The sequence below is a fragment of the Solanum stenotomum genome, unplaced genomic scaffold (assembly GCF_019186545.1).
Source record: "Solanum stenotomum isolate F172 unplaced genomic scaffold, ASM1918654v1 scaffold13313, whole genome shotgun sequence".
Taxonomy (NCBI): domain Eukaryota; kingdom Viridiplantae; phylum Streptophyta; class Magnoliopsida; order Solanales; family Solanaceae; genus Solanum; species Solanum stenotomum.
Window position 1 is genome coordinate 1 of NW_026022482.1, and position 10,885 is coordinate 10,885.

Sequence of the window (10,885 nt, forward strand, 5' to 3'; positions counted from 1 at the left end):
GAAAGTAAAGATAACTCAAGGGCACATCTAGAATGAACCGCTACCTCTCGAGTATGTCCTGAAGCTCAATCTGCTAAAGAAAATACTAACCCGAATCTGAGAGAGAGCTGTCAACCTACACAATTGTGTAGAAGCAAGGGTGAGTACCAAAAACCACAGGTACTCGCAAGTAACTCTAAACTAAGCAAAACTAACAGCTACAAACAACTCCTTTCAATCCCAACCAAACCACCGAAACTTCAATCTAGCAGCAAACCAACCAACCTATACTAAACAGATCATATTCAACAGCCAGAACCAACAGTATATCCTCATCAACCTCATATCAACAAATAAGAGCAAGTAGATCAAATTCCACATAAGAAGAGTAAACCGATACAATCCACACATTACAGACAAAGATAAGGCAAATGCGATGCAAAATGCAATAATGATGTCATATAGTCGTGATGCATATCTGTCCTACGATACACATCTGTTGACGTAATCAGTCCGCGCTGAATACTCAAATCAGAACCCATGGGGGCCACACATGGACCATGTATCACCGCCGGAACCAAATCCCATCGGCATCCAAATCGCTAGCCGGAGCTAGTCTCAACTGTGTCTCATATCCATCCATCCTTATATCAGTGTCTCAGAACTCATGCAACAGATAGTTCACACATGAGATAAATAATGAATATGCACATGTCATCAATCACAATCATATCACGATCACATCATAGTATTACACAATCACAACCATATCACGACCACATCATAGTATTACACATCACCCTTCTCAATCACAACCATATCACGACCACATTATAGTATTACACATCACCTGTCTCAATCACAACCATATCACGGCCACATCATAGTATTACACATCACTTGTCTCAATCACAACCATATCACGACCATATCATAGTATTACACATCATCTGTCTCAACATCAATGTTTGTATCAATCATACCCTACTCATGCTCTTCTATCCCCTCAATATCAGTTATCACATGACTTATTCAACAAATTCAAGTCACATATAACACATTTAGCTCGTTTTATTCCCTATCTTTCATTTACAACAATTTCAATCAACAAATAAAACCCATCCTCAATCCCCATTACTCCCCAACACAATTAGGAAAGTAGTCATGTGTAGCCTAAGAGTTTTACAAAGTTTGGAAGTCACTTGCCTTAAAACGAACTCCAAAAGTTACTTGACTTGAGCCTTTCCTTTCCAAGTATAATCCGGATCACGATAATCTATTCAAACAATTATTCACAATCACAATTCGAGTCCAATGACACCAAAATCAAGAAATTTAGGGAAAGAGGGCAAAACGGTCCAAAAGTCTCATACCGAAAAACGATATCCAAATTTGGAAATTTTTTATGTAAAATGATCCTTAAAGTATTTGGAAGCTAATGGTGAAAACCAATTTGAAAACGGAGTTGAAATCAATTCACAAACTCAATTTGAAGGAAAATCCACGTTCTTGAAGAAGCCTAAAATATTCGGATCCGAAACCCCGACTCGAAAATGAAATATCTCTTGAAAAACATCTTACCCATGCTTAGATAAGTTCAAATATGAAATTTCATCAAAAATGGAGTTATGATCGACCTTGAAATTCTCAATTTATCAAACTTTAACTTTATCGGGAAAGTCCAAATTGTACGCGGTTAATATGATGAAAATAATCGATGAATCAATAATTTTATGTTAAAATCAGTTTACCCATAACATAAGGATCGTAAATATACCTTTTTCATCAAAAAGGGAGTCCAAATCGATAAAACCCCAATTTTTCCCAAGAGATTTACGGATAGGGAAAAAAACCAGATAAAGAAATTATGAGAAAATGTCGAATTAAAGATTGAATACTAACCCTCATATTAATTCAAGAAGAAACCCATAAGAATCACTCCATTCCAATATCTAAAACTCCTGATATGCTCAAAATACCAAATGAACACAGTCTGATATTTTTATAACAGTACATGGCTGTTATGCACCAGAAAAACAGCAGTTAATCTTTCACTAAAAAGGCCGTAATTTCCTCATACGATAGTGAAATGACCCGATTCTTTTTTGTAAATGTCTTAAATAATGATACGGACTTTCTCGTTCAATCAGAGCTCAATTTCATGCTCGTTTGCCCAGTCAAATATCATTTCTACTCGGCAAACAATTATTTCTTATTTGCGATAAAAGTCCAATCTCGGGTTAGCGAAAATGCACCAAAATTTGCAGATAAGTCCTATAATTCACGATCAAAATTTCAGAACCTTCGGAATAATTTTTCGACCTTTAAAACTAATAATGAACCCTTTAGTTGCCACAATTTTCTGAAATAGTGTCAAAGTATCCAAGAAGCTTAAAAGCTCACCCAAAATTCATTTGGCACTTCCCGAACACAAACGAAATATGCTACTAGCTTGAAAATGACATTTCGGACTCAATGAAATCATTGGAATTTGAATTCGAGGTCTCCTTGACCCGGTATCCGATAAGGCGTCAAGAAGCTAACTTTAGGCTCAAAAACTCAAAACGCACTCGGGGCCTCTAAAAATTCAACCAAGACTCATTCTAGACTTAGAATCACCCCCTGAATCCAACGGTGCCCTCGGAATTCCATTTCGAGCACCGAAACCTCGTTTGTTGACCAAAGTCAACTCTTGATCAAAATTTCACAATTTTAGCAACTTAGGACCTCAAATCTTCGTTTTAACTCGAAATTCGAATCCGTAAATTCTCATAGACCCGTTTCGACATTCTAAAACTGCTGGAATCGACGGAAATCCGATTCGAGTCTCGAAACTCCAAATGACTCGAAATAACACTTTTAACCAAACTTTAACTCTTAAAAACTCAACTTTCCAAAAACTCAACTTTTCATCAATTTTCCTTCAAACCAACTTCGAAAATACAACAATTAGGACTCGGGGCAACTATCGGGAGGGGTAAAACGGTCATTTTATGAAAATTTCCAAAAATGACCTTTAGGGTCATTACAGGAAAGGATAGGATGTAGGCACATCTTACTCCTACCTTTGTGGCGAAGATTGATCGATAACATAACTTTTAAGCTATGCCAATTGTGCTACATATTGCATCGACAACATACTTGTCAAGAAATAATTTAACCAACAATGTCATTTTTATAAAACGTTATTGTTTTTGAGTTCTCTCTAGCTACTTCCTTTCGCGGTGTACTTCATTCATTTTCCTGAGATTCTTCGTCTTTTTCATACTTTTAACTTCATATTTATATACCATCCACCTAGATGTGATCTCCGAGCAGCAGAACCATTCATCGGACTTGTGAACTTCTAGTCAGAAGAAGCTAAACCATTGTAGTATGGATGGATTGATTTGGATATCAGCAAGCTGCTATTGTCCGGAGGATATCAATGTCTATCTAGTTTTGTGCTTTGTAACGCTATGTTCTGATATGTATTGTCAGAGACGGAGCCAGAAATTTGAAGCTTATGTATTCTGAATTTTTATCACTGTGATCTGCACTATTAATTGTCATGTTCACTGTTGTTATTTGTTGATGGAAACTACATGTGTGTATTGTATATATATGAAAGTATCTCCAGTAATTTCATATCACAATTTACTACTATCTCCGTCTCAATTCAAGTGTCTTAGTTTGATTGGACACGGATATAAGAAATAAAGTGAGATTTTTTCGAGTTTTGTGGTCTTAAATTAAAGATGTATGTTATCTTTTAAATCTTATGTGGTCTTAAACTTGTCAAGTAGAGTGTTGGAGTTGAAAAACAGAGACTTTTTTTGGAATAGACAAAAAGAGAAAGTAAGACGCTTAAATTGGGATGGAGGAAGTAAGTTTCAAGAATATTGAAGAACTAGTGAGCTTAGCTGCGCTTTGCGCGGTCATAATAACTCGTTAAATTCACTAAATAACTTTTTAGAATAGTTGAGTACTTAAAATATTCTATATATTTTTAATTTATAGTGACATCCTAACGACTATATATTTCAGATTTCAAAGTTTTAATTTAGTTTATTATTAGTACTTGAGTTTTGTATCTTTTATAATTTTAAATCGTTTAAGAGTCTTTTATCTTCTAAAAATAGTTTTTATATCGCTAAACTTATGCTCCTTATTTTTGTAACGAAAAGAAAATTTGATTCAATAAATTGAACTATTTATATACATGTTTATCTATACATAATTTTTCCTTTCATTTATTTTGAAATTTATAAAATAAGTAATTACTTTTGCTTGAGTGTAAATTTTAGCTAAATCATAATGTATATAAATAATTATTTCTAGAGTCACTACAAAATATACTACGTAAAAAATATCATTCATGATTCTATCATATTTTTATAATTCTTTTAACATTCTATACAAAACTTTATATCGAAGTATTGGTGAAAAGCATTTCAATATAGATACAAACAACCTATTTAAATTAGTTATTTAAACTTGAAAATAAAAAATTAAAAAACGAAGAAACATAAGAAATAAATAATTAAAGTTGTACTTAGAATACATGATGGCTAATATTTATTTTAAGACATATTCTCTTTGTTTTACATGCCTCAAGTAAGTTAGACTAAGTTTGAAAATATTAATTTTTTTATGATTTCATCAAATATCACTGAATTGTGAAAACTTAATTTATCATTAGACCTTCTTTTGACCATTCTACCATTTTAAGTTTTCATGACTTAAATTTAAAAAAAGAAACAGAAAAACAATGAACAATAAGAAACTAAACTTTTGTTAGAAAAATAATGATGTATATGGTAAGAAATAATTTAAAAATTTAAACTATACGTATTTTTTCATTTCTTTACAAATTCATATCTCTCTCATCCTATCTAGGGGTGTACAAAACTGAACCGAAAACTAAACCAAACCTCAAATCGAGTCAAATCGAAAAAAAACCCAACTAGTGGTTTGGTTTGACTTGGTTTGGTATTGGAAAAAAAAACCCAACTATATTTGGGTTGGTTTGGTTTTAACTAAAAAAACCAACTCGAGACCAAATCAACTCAACATTATATATGTAATTTTAAAATTTATTTTATACCTAAAAATATTTACTTTGATATAATTTTAAAATATTTCTTATACTATTTCATAGTTTTTATCTTTTAATATATTATTTCAAGTTTAAAACTTAGAATTCGAAATGGTCCAATAAAGATTATAGTTCATAGATTTGATAATTATAATAAAACTTAAATCAAAATCAAATTAATACTAATGCAAAAAGAAATCAATTCAACACTAAGAATGACAATAATATTGAATATTTATTCTTTAGTTTTACATTGGTTTAGACAATTAAAATACATAATCTAATTTTCATTTTTCTTAAATATTTAGTAATGTAACTAATACTTAGTAAACTTATTTTAGCATGATTTAGTACTTTTAAATTATGATCATTTTTATTATGACTTTGCAATATTTATTTTATATGATGATTTCATTATTATTTTTTATTGAATATTTTAGTGTTATCAGTACTCATCTCATATTTTGTGTTATTTTCTTAAGAAACATCTTAGATAATTGTATTTTGGTTGGACTAAAGAAATATTTGGAGCACAAGTTAATTGTATGTTTGTATGCAAACTTTACCAAAAAATATGAGGTTTACTAGTTTGGTTTGATTTATAAATTTAAAAATTCAACACAATGGTTTGGTATTTGAAAAATCCGAACCAACCCAAGGTTGAAATACCCCCAAAAATCCAAATTTTATTGGTTTGGTTTGGTTTATAAATTTAAATTTTTTACACAAATGGTTTGGTTTGATATTTGAAAAACCCGAACCAACCCGGTCATGTACACCTTAGATAATTGTATTTTGGTTGGACTAAAGAAATATTTGGAGCACAAGTTAATTGTATGTTTGTATGCAAACTTTACCGAAAAAATCCGAGGTTTGTTAGTTTGGTTTGATTTATAAATTTAAAAATTTGACACAATGGTTTGGTTTGGTATTTGAAAAACCCGAACCAACCCGAGGTTGAAAAACCCAAAAAAATCTGAATTTTACTAGTTTGATTTGGTTTATAAATTTAAAATTTTTACACAAATGATTTGGTTTGATATTTGAAAAATCCGAACGAACCCGGTCATGTACACCCCTAAATTCCTATCCAATCATAAGTAACTAAAGGAGGCATTTGATCTTTTTTTTTTTTTTTTTTTTTTTGGATTTCAACTTTGGAAAAACACATTTTGACTACGAAATTTTAAAATTTAACTCAAAATTTTTAAAAACTTGAGAAATAATCAAAAAGTATTTTCAATCCAAATTATTGACAAAAAGTCAAAATTAATTGGAATTTGCATTACACAACTCCAATTTTCATAAATTATTTTTCATTTTAAAATAACAATTATTTTCTTAAAATTGTACAATGAAAGGTTTTCTGATTACGATCATATCCATTGTGCCTTATGAAATTATATAATAAAATATACTGAAGCAAACTCTCTTTGGTGTCTTGTTCTCTTTTTACTTCCTTTTTCTCTAGCAACTACGAAGGATAAAAGATAAATACATGATTAAAAGAATAACAATTCATAATATAAATAACGAACAACCTCTTTTACTATATGAATTTTTAGCAACATTTTTTTTTTGTTTATTGGCTTCTAAAACATTTACTTCGAACTTGAATTTACATTTGTTCCTACAAAAATATAAAATTATAGTTTATAGTTCACATTTTATAGATACTCACGTCTTTTAATATGTTACTTTTGAAAAATGTATATAGAAAAGAAAATAGATATTCTCACTTCTTTTGGTATGTGTGAATTCTTTAGCAACCTTTTTAGGTTGAAACTCCAAGCAACGCTTTCTCCTGCAAAATATAAAATCATAATTTAGGGTTCACATTTCATAAAAACTCATATCTTTTAATGAATTCCTTTTGAAAAATGCATAAATAAAAGAAGATAGATATTCTTACCATCATTTCATATAAAAGAAAATAAATTTGAGTCTCCAAGTAACACTTCCTCCTACAAAATATAAAATCATAATTCAGGATTCACATTTCATAAACATTCACGTCTTTTAATAAATCCTTCTGAAAATGCATAAATAGAAAAACATAGATATTCTTACCATCAATATATATAAAAGAAAATAGATAATCTCGCCTTTAAAAATAGACAGTGAAATATCACCATCACCCAAAGTTGACAGAGCTTCTCAATCATTTGCAATGTTTCTTATATTTATATGTCCAAATATTATGTAACTACAAAGTATAATAACTCGTATGGTAAATGTCATTAAATATAATGACTTTTAACATTTTTGTATTTATTAAATTGCAATGAAACTTACCTTTTAAATTCCATAACTATTGCATTGATTTCTACATTTTCTTATAGAAACATAAGCAATACAAAGAAAGTAAAATAATTTTAGGAGAAGAGATAAATAATAATGGTGAAGAATATCCTAAATATGGATAGATTAAAAAGGTGATTTTTTTTTAAAGAATAAAGTTGATTAATAATTAATTAAATGATGATTACATAATGAGGTCTAATTAAAGGAAAAAAAATAACGTTTATGTTTCAATGAAGAAGAAACCAACCAATTTTCTATAATTACTATATTAATTTTAGGAATAATATAAATAGATTAACATTAATATAATGTAATATTTTTAAATACTAAAATAAAGAGGAAATTCCCAAAAATATAAGAAAAATGATAATTAGAAATCCTGATCAAAGAAGTATGCCACATCAACTTTTTCATATCCTCCTTTATATAGATTATATAAATAAATATGTGACAAAAAATAAATAAAAATTAAGAAAATAATTAAGAAAATGTACTGCTACTTATTTTCAGGAATAACAACAGCTTCTTGGGTCTTTTGCCTTTTCGATATGACTAAATACGGCATCCATACATGTAGATTGTAATAATAACTAAATTAAATGATGAAATTTAAGGGCAGAATTAAATATTTGCAAACATAAAATGAGCTTCACGCATTGTTGCCTCTTCAGTGAGCTTCACGCATTGTTGCCTCTTCAGTTGCGATATATTGTAACATACATATACATAAAGTAATAAAGGAATTAATGGAAGACTTTAAAGGAACATGATTAATAGAGGGTATTTATTTAATTTAATCAATATATTAAGATGAAAATAAGAGTAAAAGGTAAAAAAAAATGACAAAATTGATAAATACTAATGCTGGCCTAAGAGGAATGCCGCATCAACGCTTTCATATCCAGCTTTATATATATATATATATATATATAGATTTTATCAAGTAGACTATTGAAGAATTTTATCAAGTGTTATCTGGTTTTAAAAAAAAAATTAATGTAAGCAAGTAAAGAGTTTAAAAGTCAACATCATTTCTTTTATAATGGTTCGATCCAATCTCAAAACGGACACTTTTTGAACACTACATATTAAAATGGACCCTTTCTAAAAACATTAAGCAAAACAGGCACTTTCACCCAAACAATTTGAAAATATTAAGATATTATCAAATAGGTGAAGTGTCCATTTTGGTTCTTGTTTTTAGGGAGGGTCTCTTTTGGTCTATAACATCCAAAAAAAAATGTCCGTTTTTGGGGCCAGACTTCTCCCAGGGAGGTTCAGTTTAGTTGGAAAATAAGTTATCTTGAAATTAATTATTCCGAAATTAGTTATTTCAGAATTATTATTCCACCTTCAATGTGAAATAGTACTACAATCTCAAAAATAACTAATCCAGCAAGTTATCTCATAATTTTACGCCATCATGATGATTTGGTGAAAACACTATAATTAAAAATAATCTTTAACATGGTCCAATAAAGGAGTGCCACACGTAATTTTATAAAGTCAACCTTGTCAATTAGTAGATCTATCTTCCTATACCATCAGTTTTCATTCTTCACGATTCAAAGTCCACAAAACTTCTTTTCCAATTCTTCCTAAGAGGGAAACTATAGAGTTAACACAATCATATAACAATTATTAATCTCTCTATTTGCACTCTAAGGTGAGATTCCTTTTTTAGCTTTCTATTTTTTTTCCTTTTATTTTACTTTCTAATGAGTCAACAAATTTATGTGACACTTTGTTGTTATTTTTTTGGGAATTAATTTGACTAATCTTTGAATATAAATTAGATTAGATCAACTCTATATGAGAAGTAGTATAAGTAGTTGTGATTCTTCTCATATCAATATGATCCTTAATATTTTAGTTTGGGTCAATCGAATAGATAGAAGATGTAGCACCTTGGTCAGAGAGAATGCACGAGTTAGAATAGAGTTTTGTGATCTTGGAGAAAGCTAGTTTGAATCTCGAAAAAACAAAAAATGTCACTAACATTGGGAAAGAGTGATTTGAGGAATTAACTTGTAGAATAGAGATTTGGGAAAAATGTCACTAACGTTGCGATTCTTCCCATATCTATCTTAAAATTTTGGTCTGGGTCAATCGAATAGATAGAAGATCTAGTGCCTTGGTGAGAGATAATGGGGCACAAGTTAGGATAGAGTTTTGTGATCTTGGGGAAAGCTAGTTTGAATCTCGAAAAACTAAAACTAAGACATAAAGATTTGAGGAATTAACTTCTAATTAACAAATCTTTCATAATGTTTAATCACACGTACTAGGTAACTCTGTCCACCTAGTGTTTTACGGACATGTAAAATGTTCAAAACTATTTCTAATGCTCACTCGCTATTTGAATAGAAGAAAATGACATTACTAAGACGAAAACTATTTCATTGATTTTATGGAGGCTGACACAGTTATTAACTATAATGCAGTTTTACATGGAGAACATCGAGTTAACTACTTCTCGATGCTATTTTTCATCGAATGATGAGGAATTTGTGGGGTTTAAGGAGGATGTAGAACAGATCATTCAGAAATTGACTAAAGGAACAAAAGAACGCAAAGTTATATCGATTGTTGGAATGGCAGGACTAGGCAAAACAACTTTGGCTAGAAAGGTGTACAACAGTCATTCTATTGCTGATCACTTTGATGCTCGCGCATTTTGTATTGTTTCACAAAAATATAGCATCAGAAAGCTATTGTTTGAGATTCTTAAACAAGCCACAGGTGAAAAACGTGACATGATCAAAGAGGACGAGGACGTTGCAGATACGTTGAGGAAGGCAATTTATTGCAAGAGATACCTCATTGTTTTAGATGATATGTGGAACTATGAGGCATGGGAAGATTTGCAATCATGTTTCCCTTGTGTGGAAACAGGAAGTAGAATTATGGTAACAACTCGCGTCCAAGAGGTTGCTATTAAGATGAGTGACCCTTATTTACTTCGATTCCTAACAGAGAATGAAAGTTGGGAGTTATTGCAAAAGAAGGTATGTTTACGCGAGGAGGTTCCCTTAGTGATAAAAGAAGCAGGATTTGAAGTTGCTTAAAACCGTAAGGGACTGCCTCTTGTGATTTTGTTGAATGCTGGTATTATCGCACATAAGGTATTATCAAAGTGTTGTCATACACAAATACTGACATTCAGCTAAATTGTTATATATAGTTAAAAGAATAATGTTGACAAATATTGTAAATATTTTTTAAAAAGTGTACACTTAAGTGATTGTCCAAGTTTGTTTAAAGCCCAATTGAAGCCCATTTAGCTTTTGGTTGTTACGGGCATACAGGCCCAAGATTGGCGGCCCGAATAGTTAAAATACAAAATAAAATGATCCCGAACTTGAAAAACAAATATTCTTAATTATTTAGTATTAAGATCATAATGCAACATCTTAATATTCAAATGTGTATTCAGATTTTGACATCTGAATCTTAACATATCATCTTAATATTCAGATTCGGACCTTTGAATCTTAATGCAACATCTTGATATTCAGACGTATA

General features: G+C 30.3%; 1 protein-coding gene across 1 annotated transcript; it reads left to right on the forward strand.

The window, feature by feature from the left end:
- The first annotated feature begins 8,910 nt into the window (after positions 1-8,910).
- On the forward strand, positions 8,911-10,428 carry LOC125850049 (putative late blight resistance protein homolog R1A-3). Its single transcript, XM_049529960.1, has 2 exons — positions 8,911-9,026; positions 9,805-10,428. Exon 2 carries the CDS (start codon positions 9,811-9,813, stop codon positions 10,426-10,428), a length of 618 nt encoding a protein of 205 aa, XP_049385917.1. The 5' UTR covers positions 8,911-9,026; positions 9,805-9,810.
- The last annotated feature ends 457 nt before the right edge of the window (positions 10,429-10,885 follow it).